At 47.1% G+C, this 16309-nt stretch overlaps 1 protein-coding gene across 1 annotated transcript in view; it reads right to left on the bottom strand.

The window, feature by feature from the left end:
• Positions 1–817: 817 nt before the first annotated feature.
• The window catches only part of SLC12A3 (solute carrier family 12 member 3), a 58799-nt gene continuing 43307 nt past the window's right edge, over positions 818–16309 (bottom strand). Inside the window, exons 21-26 of the mRNA XM_075576863.1 lie at positions 14153–14254; positions 13638–13749; positions 12922–13008; positions 5826–5961; positions 4219–4286; positions 818–2280 (exon numbers count right to left, since the gene is read on the bottom strand). Coding sequence (XP_075432978.1) covers positions 2139–2280; positions 4219–4286; positions 5826–5961; positions 12922–13008; positions 13638–13749; positions 14153–14254 — 647 coding nt within the window. The 3' untranslated portion in view covers positions 818–2138. The remainder of the gene's footprint in view (positions 2281–4218; positions 4287–5825; positions 5962–12921; positions 13009–13637; positions 13750–14152; positions 14255–16309) is intronic.

Here is a 16309-nt window from a genome sequence, read left to right on the forward strand (position 1 = left end):
CTCCCCGGCGGCCTCAGCATTCCCCAGCACCCTCAGCACTCCCCAGAGGCCTCGGCATTCCCCTGTGGCCTCTGCTCTCCCCAGCGCTCCCCAGCCTCAGCACCCGCCTGCACCCTCAGCACTCCCCGGCGGCCTCAGCACTCCCCGGCGGCCTCAGCACTCCCCGGCGGCCTCAGCACTCCCCAGAGGCCTCGGCATTCCCCTGTGGCCTCTGCTCTCCCCAGCGCTCCCCAGCCTCAGCACCCGCCTGCACCCTCAGCACTCCCCGGAGGCCTCGGCATTCCCCCAGCCTCAGTATTGTGCAGCCGTGCAATGCATTCCCCGGCCTCGCCACTCCCCAGCACCCTCAGCACTCCCCGGCACCCTCAGCACTCCCCGGCGGCCTCGGCATTCCCCCAGCCTCAGTATTGTGCAGCCGAGCAATGCATTCCCCGGCCTCGGCACTCCCCGGCCTCGGCACCCTCAGCACTCCCCGGAGGCCTCTGCATTCCCCAGCGGCCTCAGCATTCCCAGCCTCAGTATTGTGCAGCCGTGCAATGCATTCCCCGGCCTCGCCACTCCCCAGCACCCTCAGCACTCCCCAGAGGCCTCGGCATTCCCCTGTGGCCTCTGCTCTCCCCAGCCTCAGCACTCCCCGGCCTCAGCACCCGCCTGCACCCTCAGCACTCCCCGGCCTCAGCACCCGCCTGCACCCTCAGCACTCCCCGACACCCCCCGGCCTCGCAATGCATGCTACAATTGTAAAAATCAAGCACAATGAAAAATAGCAACAGCAACTAATATGATGAACAAGACAAACTTGCGCAGTGCAACAAAGGCAGCTGAAATATGAATGATTTATTTATATTGCTAATATTCAAGCAGGTACCTTGGCATATCAGAGAAAGGTTTTAGTGTACAAACAATTATATACACACACAGATAATTACAGTGTACAGAGAAATTAATAACATATATTGCTATTACCAGAATAATGTTAACAAATAACATTTTGTTACTTGCATACTAACCGTCACATTAATATTATATTACTGTGTAATTGTCAGACTTTTTTATTTTATTATTATTGTATCACAATCACTGGATGTAAAAATGTATTATACAAGTCAACAGGAATAATATAAAATGCATGGAAGTGCTGCATGGTTCACGGATGAGGGGTATTCTTTTTAATAGACAGGAAGTGAAAAACAATCTAGAATAGATATTCCTTTAAGTTTTGTATAATTGTATTCAGGTTTTCATATAGACTTCTTTAACTAACACACACACACACACACACACACACACACACACACACACACACACACACACACACACACACACACACACACACACACACACACACACACACACACACACACACACGTTAGTTAGTTTATAGAGGGCATTCTTCATTCATAGGATTATACAAGGAATAGTTATTTTTGATCCCATGCTTCTGCATTGCCATATCCACCATCTACATAGGGTTGCCAGGTGGCTTCTCCAAAAATACTGTACACAATGGTGAACGTTGCGCCGCGCTCTAGACACACACACACACACACTTCCATGCAGTTTCCTCCTCTCCTTGGCCCCACCCCCAGGCTCCTGACACCTCCTCCTGATTGACTGCATTACCTAGCCCCCTAGCAACAGCCCTGCTCTCTCCCTGCCGGTCAGGTCACTACTGTATGTCCAGGGAGGTAATACCGGACACATACATGTCCAGTATTACCTCTCATTTTTTTACTGGACAGTGTCCAAATACAGGACAGTCTGGGTCAATACTGCACACCTGGCAGCCCTACATCTAAACCTTCTGCAAACACCTGCAGATCAGTGCATGTTTATATTAATACAGCTCATGTGAACTCACCATCCATTCAGCATTAATCGGCTTAGTATTAAGTGCACGCACCTGGCACCTCCTACCTTCATTTAATACTACAGTATGTGGGAGTACTTCTATTGCTTGGATACTGAGCTGCACGCACCATTTCCCTTGGAGGCATTAATCCTATGGTTTGGAGGAGGGCGAGAGCAGCGGGTAACTGATGCTGGGGGCATTGGCTTTGCTTTTTGTGTAACTTAGTCTTGTGTTCCTTGTAGCAGAGAAATAAGCCGTGTAACGGAGTGGTGCTGGCAGGCGCCAGTTACTGGCAGTACATGGTGAGGACGTTCTGCTGGTTGCCTCTGGTCAGCAAGACGGGGGCTCTCAGGTCTTGGGACAGGGTTTCCAGCCAGGCCATGTACAGAGCACTGGGACACTTCCCCTTCCTGGCGATGGGCATTGTTCTGCAAGCAGTAAGACTTCAGTTACAACGTGGCAGGTTCAGATGCTCCCTGTCTAATGGAGCATGCAACCCCAACTCTTAAGAACAGGATAACAATTCGAATGGCTATAAAAACATATCTTAAATCAGGGTTACTTTACTGCAACGTTAATATCTGTTGCTTCGATGAGCTAGTTTCTTAGCTTGTTCTTCTTTAGCAATACGTTTCAGAGCCAGCAGCAGCAGCTCACAGATTGTGGAGCATCTGAAAGAGGTTTAATCTGACAGCAATGGTGTAACTGCCGCCTGGGATGCCCAAGTACGTCCCAGGGGCCCCAGCTCGGGGGAGAGGGCCAAAGGGAGCCAGAACCCTCCCGACTCCTGATGAACCCTCAAGCGGTTGCAGGAGGTCCCGCTCTCTTCCCCTACAGCAATGAAACCGATTGCCGGGGCAGAGAGCGAGGCCTCTTTAAGAGCAGCCCTTCTCCATCCAGGTGAAATGGCGTCGCGTTGCCATGGGAACGCGAAGTCACGTGACACCGTGGCGCTGTGGGCCGGCAGGTAAGTGAAATGCCTGAGCGCCCCTTGCACTTATTAGTTACCCCACTGTCTGACAGCTTCGGCTTTTAAAGCGAGACTTGGCCGTCCATGACTTGTCACAAACACACACACTGGTTTAAATATATATACTCATCCTTGGCACGCACTGAATTTAATAAGAAGGTGTACATTGTAGTTAGTGCAGTGAGGCGCAGAGAGAAGCATTTCATTCTATGATGGACTTTGTCCCGTTTGAAGCCCATTGTTTTGGTCTCAGTTGAGAAAGTCTGGTTTCCTCTGTGTATTTGAACGCTAGCGAGCGGCCGACCTGCGTGTGCGTCCCCTACGTTATCTGATCAGGAGCTTGGACAGGAGGCACTGTGGTCACAGGAACACGTTTGTAATATTTGCATGTTTTACTCTCACATCCCAAAGAACCGAGACACTACACGGAATGACCAGATGCAGACGTCACCGGGAAGGAACAGTGATATCCCCTCTTGTAACGTCACAGACTCTCTAGGTCTCTTCATGTGTTGTATCTTCATTAGATAGGTGCCTTTTATTTCCTTCTCCTGCCCCCTTATCACATCTCTGCCAACTGGGAAGGTGGTCCACGTATGTATAGCTTTATTTACACAGCGCCATCCACGCACATCGCGCTTTACAGCAGTAATACACCAGTCATAATAGAAATAAGCGCTTAAGACATAAACGTCACATTAGGAAAAAGGAGTCGTAGCCCGAAGAGCTAACCATCTACGTGGTAATTAGGGGAAACAGAAGGAGAAAGGAGGAGGGTGTTCTGGTAAGTGCGTCTGCAAGGGGCCAAGGTCAGTGCGTCTGAGATATATGTGCGCCATATCGTGTTGGTGGTTCCTCTTAGGCCTCCTATTTTTTGGCAGTGCCCTGCCTTTTCCATTTTTGTTTGCTTATCCCACTGGGCAGATTCAGCGTGCTGTTTGTAACCCGCACTTTGGACTTCGTGGAGAGAAACCTGGAATTTACTCAGTGAGTTTTGTCCTATTTTGAGTCTTTGACTCATGCTTTATGTCAGCTTATGGGGCACATTATTTACTTATGTACATAAGGGTCTACCTGTCAGCTGGAGCCCCTAGAACAGCTCGGCAGGCTGGAGGCGCCGGCTTTAGGCCCGGGCCGGCCTATGCCCAATCAACGCTGGTAAAAGGCTGGGCGCCAGCTTTGGGGCTGGGCCTAAGCTGACCCTAGGGGCGGGAGGGGGAGGGAATGCAGTTCCTTGGTGCTAGTCATGGGATGCAGATAATATATACATTATTCATTGGCGTCGTCCTGCGGAGTGCTCATTATGTTATAAGGATACAGTTAACCTTTGAAGCACCGGTTGTTACCCATCTCTTAGTGCTGGAGCTATTAGCAAGGGCACACGTGTGATACTTACATGACAATCAGAGCAGCGTCCCGTGAATAATCCAGCAGTACCTCATTGAGCCGAACTTGTCTCAGGGACTGAGTGAAACATAATATGCAAAGAAACGTTCAATGCAGCCGTGAAACGTACCCAGCCACGTGGCGTAAGCGTCTGCTGGGGCGTAATAGGTACAGTATGCTGGTCACAGTGACCCGGCCGGTGTCCGTCCCGGCCACAGAAGGGTTTGTAAATGCCACAGCACGTGAATGTCCCGTGTGCGGTACAGCACAGCAAGGGCTTGCATGTGAATGTCCCGTGTGCGATACAGCACAGCAAGGGCTCACATGTGAATGTCTCGTGTGCGGTACAGCACAGCAAGGGCTCACATGTGAATGTCCCGTGTGCGATACAGCACAGCAAGGGCTTGCATGTGAATGTCCCGTGTGCGGTACAGCACAGCAAGGGCTCACATGTGAATGTCCCGTGTGCGGTACAGCACAGCAAGGGCTCACATGTGAATGTCCCGTGTGCGGTACAGCACAGCAAGGGCTCACATGTGAATGTCCCGTGTGCGGTACAGCACAGCAAGAGCTCACATGTGAATGTCCCGTGTGCGATACAGCACAGCAAGGGCTCACATGTGAATGTCCCGTGTGCGGTACAGCACAGCAAGGGCTCACATGTGAATGTCTCGTGTGCGGTACAGCACAGCAAGGGCTCACATGTGAATGTCCCGTGTGCGGTACAGCACAGCAAGGGCTCACATGTGAATGTCTCGTGTGCGGTACAGCACAGCAAGGGCTCACATGTGAATGTCCCGTGTGCGGTACAGCACAGCAAGGGCTCACATGTGAATGTCCCGTGTGCGGTACAGCACAGCAAGGGCTTGCATGTGAATGTCCCGTGTGCGGTACAGCACAGCAAGGGCTCACATGTGAATGTCCCGTGTGCGGTACAGCACAGCAAGGGCCCACATGTGAATGTCCCGTGTGCGGTACAGCACAGCAAGGGCTTACATGTGAATGTCCCGTGTGCGGTACAGCACAGCAAGGGCTCACATGTGAATGTCTCGTGTACAGTACAGCACAGCAAGGGCTCACATGTGAATGTCCCGTGTGCGGTACAGCACAGCAAGGGCTCACATGTGAATGTCTCGTGTGCGGTACAGCACAGCAAGAGCTCACATGTGAATGTCCCGTGTGCGGTACAGCACAGCAAGGGCTCACATGTGAATGTCTCGTGTTTGGTACAGCACAGCAAGGGCTCACATGTGAATGTCTCGTGTGCGGTACAGCACAGCAAGGGCTCACATGTGAATGTCCCGTGTGCGGTACAGCACAGCAAGGGCTCACATGTGAATGTCTTGTGTGCGGTACAAAAAGAGCTCACGTGAATGTCCCGTGTGCGGTACAAAAAGAGCTCACATGTGAATCTCCCGTGTGCGGTACAAAAAGAGCTCACATGTGAACGTCCCGTGTGCGGTACAAAAAGAGCTCACATGTGAACGTCCCGTGTGCGGTACAAAAAGAGCTCACATGTGAACGTCCCGTGTGCGGTACAAAAAGAGCTCACATGTGAACGTCCCGTGTGCGGTACAAAATGAGCTCACATGTGAACGTCCCGTGTGCGGTACATACCTTTGCTCTGTTCTTCTTGATTTCTTCATCAGAGATCTTCCAGGGACAGTCCCGTCTCATCTCGTTCACCAGCAGCTCGTCCTTGAAGCCGTCGTTCAGCCTGTAAGGAGCGATGAGATCCTCGAAACGCTTCACACTGGGGGCGAGAACTCAGAGTGACTCAAACAGCTACAGTAACTGCAACATACCCCTATATCATAACCTACTCACTGCTACAGTAACTGCAACATACCCCTATATCATAACCTACTCACTGCTACAGTAACTGCAACATACCCCTATATAATAACCTACTCACTGCTACAGTAACTGCAACATACCCCTATATAATAACCTACTCACTGCTACAGTAACTGCAACATACCCCTATATAATAACCCACTCACTGCTACAGTAACTGCAACATACCCCTATATAATAACCTACTCACTGCTACACTAACTGCAACATACCCCTATATAATAACCTACTCACTGCTACAGTAACTGCAACATACCCCTATATAATAACCTACTCACTGCTACAGTAACTGCAACACACCCCTATATAATAACCTACTCACTGCTACAGTAACTGCAACATACCCCTATATAATAACCTACTCACTGCTACAGTAACTGCAACATACCCCTATATCATAACCTACTCACTGCTACAGTAACTGCAACATACCCCTATATCATAACCTACTCACTGCTACAGTAACTGCAACATACCCTTATATAATAACCTACTCACTGCTACAGTAACTGCAACATACCCCTATATAATAACCTACTCACTGCTACAGTAACTGCAGCATACCCCTATATAATAACCTACTCACTGCTACAGTAACTGCAGCATACCCCTATATAATAACCCACTCACTGCTACAGTAACTGCAGCATACCCCTATATAATAACCTACTCACTGCTACAGTAACTGCAACATACCCCTATATAATAACCTACTCACTGCTACAGTAACTGCAACATACCCCTATATAATAACCTGCTCACTGCTACAGTAACTGCAACATACCCCTATATCATAACCTACTCACTGCTACAGTAACTGCAACATACCCCTATATAATAACCTGCTCACTGCTACAGTAACTGCAACATAACCCTATATAATAACCTACTCACTGCTACAGTAACTGCAACATACCCCTATATAATAACCTACTCACTGCTACAGTAACTGCAACATACCCCTATATAATAACCTACTCACTGCAACAGTAACTTCAACATACCCCTATATAATAACCTACTCACTGCTACAGTAACTGCAACATACCCCTATATCATAACCTACTCACTGCTACAGTAACTGCAACATACCCCTATATAATAACCTACTCACTGCTACAGTAACTGCAGCATACCCCTATATAATAACCTACTCACTGCTACAGTAACTGCAACATACTCCTATATAATAACCTACTCACTGCTACAGTAACTGCAACATACCCCTATATCATAACCTACTCACTGCTACAGTAACTGCAACATACCCCTATATAATAACCTACTCACTGCTACAGTAACTGCAACATACCCCTATATCATAACCTACTCACTGCTACAGTAACTGCAACATACCCCTATATAATAACCTACTCACTGCTACAGTAACTGCAACATACCCCTATATCATAACCTACTCACTGCTACAGTAACTGCAACATACCCCTATATAATAACCCACTCACTGCTACAGTAACTGCAGCATACCCCTATATAATAACCTACTCACTGCTACAGTAACTGCAACATACCCCTATATAATAACCTACTCACTGCTACAGTAACTGCAACATACCCCTATATAATAACCTACCCACTGCTACAGTAACTGCAACATACCCCTATATAATAACCTGCTCACTGCTACAGTAACTGCAACATACCCCTATATCATAACCTACTCACTGCTACAGTAACTGCAACATACCCCTATATAATACCTGCTCACTGCTACAGTAACTGCAACATAACCCTATATAATAACCCACTCACTGCTACAGTAACTGCAACATACCCCTATATAATAACCTACTCACTGCTACAGTAACTGCAACATACCCCTATATAATAACCTACTCACTGCTACAGTAACTGCAACATACCCCTATATAATAACCTACTCACTGCTACAGTAACTGCAACATACCCCTATATCATAACCTACTCACTGCTACAGTAACTGCAACATACCCCTATATCATAACCTACTCACTGCTACAGTAACTGCAACATACCCCTATATCATAACCTACTCACTGCTACAGTAACTGCAACATACCCCTATATAATAACCTACTCACTGCTACAGTAACTGCAACATACCCCTATATCATAACCTACTCACTGCTACAGTAACTGCAACATACCCCTATATAATAACCTACTCACTGCTACAGTAACTGCAACATACCCCTATATCATAACCTACTCACTGCTACAGTAACTGCAACATACCCCTATATAATAACCTACTCACTGCTACAGTAACTGCAACATACCCCTATATAATAACCTACTCACTGCTACAGTAACTGCAACATACCCCTATATAATAACCTACTCACTGCTACAGTGACTGCAACATACCCCTATATCATAGCCTACTCACTGCTACAGTAACTGCAACATACCCCTATATAATAACCTACTCACTGCTACAGTAACTGCAACATACCCCTATATCATAACCTACTCATTGCTATGTACAGTAACTGCAACATACCCCTATATAATAACCTACTCACTGCTACAGTAACTGCAACATACCCCTATATAATAACCTACTCACTGCTACAGTAACTGCAACATACCCCTATATAATAACCCCTATATAATAACCTACTCACTGCTACAGTAACTGCAACATACCCCTAGATAATAACCTACTCACTGCTACAGTAACTGCAACATACCCCTATATAATAACCTACTCACTGCTACAGTAACTGCAACATACCCCTATATAATAACCCCTATATAATAACCTACTCACTGCTACAGTAACTGCAACATACCCCTATATCATAACCAACTCACTGCTACAGTAACTGCAACATACCCCTATATCATAACCTACTCACTGCTACAGTAACTGCAACATACCCCTATATCATAACCTACTCACTGCTACAGTAACTGCAACATACCCCTATATAATAACCTACTCACTGCTACAGTAACTGCAACATACCCCTATATCATAACCTACTCACTGCTACAGTAACTGCAACATACCCCTATATAATAACCTACTCACTGCTACAGTAACTGCAACATACCCCTATATAATAACCTACTCACTGCTACAGTAACTGCAACATACCCCTATATAATAACCTACTCACTGCTACAGTAACTGCAACATACCACTATATAATAACCTACTCACTGCTACAGTAACTGCAACATACCCCTATATAATACCCCACTCACTGCTACAGTAACTGCAACATACCCCTATATAATAACCTACTCACTGCTACAGTAACTGCAACATACCCCTATATAATAACCTACTCACTGCTACAGTAACTGCAACATACCCCTATATAATAACCTACTCACTGCTACAGTAACTGCAACATACCCCTATATCATAGCCTACTCACTGCTACAGTAACTGCAACATACCCCTATATAATAACCTACTCACTGCTACAGTAACTGCAACATACCCCTATATCATAACCTACTCATTGCTATGTACAGTAACTGCAACATACCCCTATATAATAACCTACTCACTGCTACAGTAACTGCAACATACCCCTATATAATAACCTACTCACTGCTACAGTAACTGCAACATACCCCTATATAATAACCCCTATATAATAACCTACTCACTGCTACAGTAACTGCAACATACCCCTAGATAATAACCTACTCACTGCTACAGTAACTGCAACATACCCCTATATAATAACCTACTCACTGCTACAGTAACTGCAACATACCCCAATATAATAACCCCTATATAATAACCTACTCACTGCTACAGTAACTGCAACATACCCCTATATCATAACCAACTCACTGCTACAGTAACTGCAACATACCCCTATATCATAACCTACTCACTGCTACAGTAACTGCAACATACCCCTATATCATAACCTACTCACTGCTACAGTAACTGCAACATACCCCTATATAATAACCTACTCACTGCTACAGTAACTGCAACATACCCCTATATCATAACCTACTCACTGCTACAGTAACTGCAACATACCCCTATATAATAACCTACTCACTGCTACAGTAACTGCAACATACCCCTATATAATAACCTACTCACTGCTACAGTAACTGCAACATACCCCTATATAATAACCTACTCACTGCTACAGTAACTGCAACATACCCCTATATAATAACCTACTCACTGCTACAGTAACTGCAACATACCCCTATATAATAACCTACTCACTGCTACAGTAACTGCAACATACCCCTATATAATAACCTACTCACTGCTACAGTAACTGCAACATACCCCTATATAATAACCTACTCACTGCTACAGTAACTGCAACATACCACTATATAATAACCTACTCACTGCTACAGTAACTGCAACATACCCCTATATAATACCCCACTCACTGCTACAGTAACTGCAACATACCCCTATATAATAACCTACTCACTGCTACAGTAACTGCAACATACCCCTATATAATAACCTACTCACTGCTACAGTAACTGCAACATACCCCTATATAATAACCTACTCACTGCTACAGTAACTGCAACATACCACTATATAATAACCTACTCACTGCTACAGTAACTGCAACATACCACTATATAATAACCTACTCACTGCTACAGTAACTGCAGCATACCCCTATATAATAACCTACTCACTGCTACAGTAACTGCAACATACCCCTATATAATAACCTACTCACTGCTACAGTAACTGCAACATACCCCTATATAATAACCTACTCACTGCTACAGTAACTGCAACATACCCCTATATAATAACCTACTCACTGCTACAGTAACTGCAACATACCCCTATATAATAACCTACTCACTGCTACAGTAACTGCAACATACCCCTATATAATAACCTACTCACTGCTACAGTAACTGCAACATACCCCTATATAATAACCTACTCACTGCTACAGTAACTGCAACATACCCCTATATAATAACCTACTCACTGCTACAGTAACTGCAACATACCCCTATATAATAACCTACTCACTGCTACAGTAACTGCAACATACCCCTATATAATAACCTACTCACTGCTACAGTAACTGCAACATACCCCTATCTAATAACCTACTCACTGCTACAGTAACTGCAACATACCCCTATATAATAACCTACTCACTGCTACAGTAACTGCAACATACCCCTATATAATAACCTACTCACTGCTACAGTAACTGCAACATACCCCTATATAATAACCTACTCACTGCTACAGTAACTGCAACATACCCCTATATAATAACCTACTCACTGCTACAGTAACTGCAACATACCCCTATATAATAACCTACTCACTGCTACAGTAACTGCAACATAACACTATATAATAACCTACTCACTGCTACAGTAACTGCAACATACTCCTATATAATAACCTACTCACTGCTACAGTAACTGCAACATACCCCTATATAATAACCTACTCACTGCTACAGTAACTGCAACATACCACTATATAATAACCTAATCACTGCTACAGTAACTGCAACATACCACTATATAATAACCTACTCACTGCTACAGTAACTGCAACATACTCCTATATAATAACCTACTTACTGCTACAGTAACTGCAACATACCCCTATATAATAACCTACTCACTGCTACAGTAACTGCAACATACCCCTATATAATAACCTACTCACTGCTACAGTAACGGCAACATACCCCTATATAATAACCTACTCACTTCTACAGTAACTGCAACATACCCCTATATAATAACCTACTCACTGCTACAGTAACTGCAACATACCCCTATATAATAACCTACTCACTGCTACAGTAACTGCAACATACCCCTATATAATAACCTACTCACTGCTACAGTAACTGCAACATACTCCTATATAATAACCTACTTACTGCTACAGTAACTGCAACATACTCCTATATAATAACCTACTCACTGCTACAGTAACTGCAACATACCCCTATATAATAACCTACTCACTGCTACAGTAACTGCAACATACCCCTATATAATAACCTACTCACTGCTACAGTAACTGCAACATACTCCTATATAATAACCTACTCACTGCTACAGTAACTGCAACATACCCCTATATAATAACCTACTCACTGCTACAGTAACTGCAACATACTCCTATATAATAACCCCTATATAATAACCTACTCACTGCTACAGTAACTGCAACATATCCCTTTATAATAACCTACACACTGCTACACTAACTGCAACATACCCCTATGTAATAACCTACTCACTGCTACAGTAACTGCAACATACCCCTATATAATAACCTACTCACTGCTACAGTAACTGCAACATACCCCTATATAATAACCTACTCACTGCTACAGTAACTGCAACATACCCCTATATAATAACCTACTCACTGCTACAGTAACTGCAGCATACCCCTATATAATAACCCCTATATAATAACCTACTCACTGCTACAGTAACTGCAACATACCCCTATGTAATAACCTACTCACTGCTACAGTAACTGCAACATACCCCTATATAATAACCTACTCACTGCTACAGTAACTGCAACATACCCCTATATAATAACCTACTCACTGCTACAGTAACTGCAACATACCCCTATATAATAACCTACTCACTGCTACAGTAACTGCAACATACCCCTATATAATAACCTACTCACTGCTACAGTAACTGCAGCATACCCCTATATAATAACCCCTATATAATAACCTACTCACTGCTACAGTAACTGCAACATACCCCTATATAATAACCTACTCACTGCTACACTAACTGCAACATACACCTATATAATAACCTACTCACTGCTACACTAAGTAAACTCAAAGTATATATGTAAACGTTTAACGCTTACTGCTCTGGCCGAGGTTTTTGGTTGATATCTGGGAGCACGTGCACCTCATGGAATCCGATTCTGAATTTACTCAACAGAGAGATCAACCTGCAGCAGAACCAGGAATTAATCACCCGTCCCCATATCTGTGCAGTGCTGTGTGTGCAATCCCAGTGCTGTGTGTGCAATCCCAGTGCTGTGTGTGCAATCCCAGTGCTGTGTGTGCAATCCCAGTGCTGTGTGTGCAATCCCAGGGCTGTGTGTGCAATCCCAGTGCTGTGTGTGCAATCCCAGGGCTGTGTGTGCAATCCCAGGGCTGTGTGTGCAATCCCAGGGCTGTGTGTGCAATCCCAGGGCTGTGTGTGCAATCCCAGCGCTGTGTGTGCAATCCCAGTGCAGTTAGAGCCGTGCTGTGTGTGCAATCCCAGTGCTGCGTGTGCAATCCCAGTGCATTTAGAGCTGTGCTGTGTGTGCAATCCCAGTGCATTTAGAGCAGTGCTGTGTGTGCAATCCCAGTGCTGTGTGTGCAATCCCAGTGCAGTTAGAGCAGTGCTGTGTGTGCAATCCCAGTGCAGTTAGAGCAGTACTGTGTGTGCAATTCCAGTGCATTTAGAGCAGTGCTGTGTGGGCTAGTAGCATGTTACTGCAGTGTGTGTAAGGGCAGCGCAGTGTGTGTGTTTGGACACGGTTGTGTATGTTTGCGCAACGCGTGCGTGTGTGATCCACGTGTGTCTCACGCTTTGCGCTCTTCATCCATTCTGTTGATCTGGCCTCCCACAAACACGCGGATTTTGCTTTTTTCCCACCTCTTCTTGCGGCTGAGCAGATAGGGGATCAGGAGGGTGAGTCCTGCCATGAAAACATGTGGTAAATACCTTACCCTGCGACCTCCGACCTCACCGTCAGGAGTTGCATGGAACACTTAGTGACCTGGCATTGGGGAATGATTAGTACAGAAAGAATTAAAGGGCCTTATTATACATACGCCAAATCAGAAGCCAATGGGGATTATCGGCAACAAATGTCACGAATTGCCCAAAGCGAGATATAAGCGGGATGTGTGGGGGTGAAGTGATAATGTATCTGAAATAGCCATGGGGTCAGTATGCTCTGGAGGGCCACTGATTGAATGCACTGTGATTGGCTGCATCGGAGCATATGAAATAATCCGGCGATTAGGATGTGACATTGCTGGGACATAGAACAGATACAGAGAAGGATTTCAGGCTCTTGCTCAGGTTTCCACATTTACCTCCATCATCAAACAGCCAGTAAATATCAATCGTCTTTCCCCCCTGCTCAATCTGGAACACGGTGCTGGCCTGCTGCTCAACAGTAAGGGCGTCAGGGTCCACTACAATCACAAAACAGGGCGACACGGCCCAGTTTAGGCATGGCACAGGAACAGGCTCTGCCTAAAGGCACAGCACAGCCAGAGGCTCAGGCTTCGCTACAGGCTCAGCACAGCCAGAGGCTCAGGCTTCGCTACAGGCTCAGCACAGCCAGAGGCTCAGGCTTCGCTACAGGCTCAGCACAGCCAGAGGCTCAGGCTTCGCTACAGGCTCAGCACAAGCTCATTTGGAATTTCTCTGTGTGTGACCCAATTGGCATTATCGCAGATTAATGAATAGCCCCCAAAGTGTCAGCTCTGCGCCTGTGTCCTGTGCTGCAGACAGTGTCAGCTCTGCGCCTGTGTCCTGTGCTGCAGATACAGTGTCAGCCCTGCGCCTGTGTCCTGTGCTGCAGACAGTGTCAGCCCTGCGCCTGTGTCCTGTGCTGCAGACAGTGTCAGCTCTGCACCTGTGTCCTGTGCTGCAGACAGTATCAGCTCTGCGCCTGTGTCCTGTGCTGCAGACAGTGTCAGCTCTGCGCCTGTGTCCTGTGCTGCAGACAGTGTCAGCTCTGCGCCTGTGTCCTGTGCTGCAGACAGTGTCAGCTCTGCGCCTGTGTCCTGTGCTGCAGACAGTGTCAGCTCTGCGCCTGTGTCCTGTGCTGCAGACAGTGTCAGCTCTGCGCCTGTGTCCTGTGCTGCAGATACAGTATCAGCTCTGCGCCTGTGTCCTGTGCTGCAGACAGTGTCAGCTCTGCGCCTGTGTCCTGTGCTGCAGACACAGTGTCAGCCCTGCGCCTGTGTCCTGTGCTGCAGACAGTGTCAGCTCTGCGCCTGTGTCCTGTGCTGCAGACACAGTGTCAGCTCTGCGCCTGTGTCCTGTGCTGCAGACACAGTGTCAGCTCTGCCCCTGTGTCCTGTGCTGCAGATAGTGTCAGCCCTGCGCCTGTGTCCTGTGCTGCAGACAGTGTCAGCTCTGCGCTTGTGTCCTGTGCTGCAGACAGTGTCAGCCCTGCGCCTGTGTCCTGTGCTGCAGACAGTGTCAGCTCTGCGCCTGTGTCCTGTGCTGCAGACAGTGTCAGCTCTGCGCCTGTGTCCTGTGCTGCAGACAGTGTCAGCTCTGCGCCTGTGTCCTGTGCTGCAGACAGTGTCAGCTCTGCGCCTGTGTCCTGTGCTGCAGATACAGTGTCAGCTCTGCGCCTGTGTCCTGTGCTGCAGACACAGTGTCAGCTCTGCGCCTGTGTCCTGTGCTGCAGACACAGTGTCAGCTCTGCGCCTGTGTCCTGTGCTGCAGACAGTGTCAGCTCTGCGCCTGTGTCCTGTGCTGCAGATACAGTGTCAGCTCTGCGCCTGTGTCCTGTGCTGCAGACACAGTGTCAGCTCTGCGCCTGTGTCCTGTGCTGCAGACACAGTGTCAGCTCTGCGCCTGTGTCCTGTGCTGCAGATACAGTGTCAGCTCTGCGCCTGTGTCCTGTGCTGCAGACAGTGTCAGCTCTGCGCCTTTGTCCTGTGCTGCAGACACAGTGTCAGCTCTGCGCCTGTGTCCTGTGCTGCAGATAGTGTCAGCTCTGCGCTTGTGTCCTGTGCTGCAGATAGTGTCAGCTCTGCGCCTGTGTCCTGTGCTGCAGATACAGTATCAGCTCTGCGCCTGTGTCCTGTGCTGCAGATACAGTATCAGCTCTGCGCCTGTGTCCTGTGCTGCAGATACAGTATCAGCTCTGCGCCTGTGTCCTGTGCTGCAGATACAGTATCAGCTCTGCGCTTGTGTCCTGTGCTGCAGACAGTGTCAGCTCTGCGCCTGTGTCCTGTGCTGCAGACAGTGTCAGCTCTGCGCCTGTGTCCTGTGCTGCAGATACAGTATCAGCTCTGCGCCTGTGTCCTGTGCTGCAGACACAGTGTCAGCTCTGCGCCTGTGTCCTGTGCTGCAGACAGTATCAGCTCTGCGCCTGTGTCCTGTGCTGCAGACAGTGTCAGCTCTGCGCCTGTGTCCTGTGCTGCAGACAGTGTCAGCTCTGCGCCTGTGTCCTGTGCTGCAGACAGTGTCAGCTCTGCGCCTGTGTCCTGTGCTGCAGACAGTGT

This window comes from Ascaphus truei, chromosome 19 (genome assembly GCF_040206685.1).
Source record: "Ascaphus truei isolate aAscTru1 chromosome 19, aAscTru1.hap1, whole genome shotgun sequence".
Lineage (NCBI taxonomy): Eukaryota > Metazoa > Chordata > Amphibia > Anura > Ascaphidae > Ascaphus > Ascaphus truei.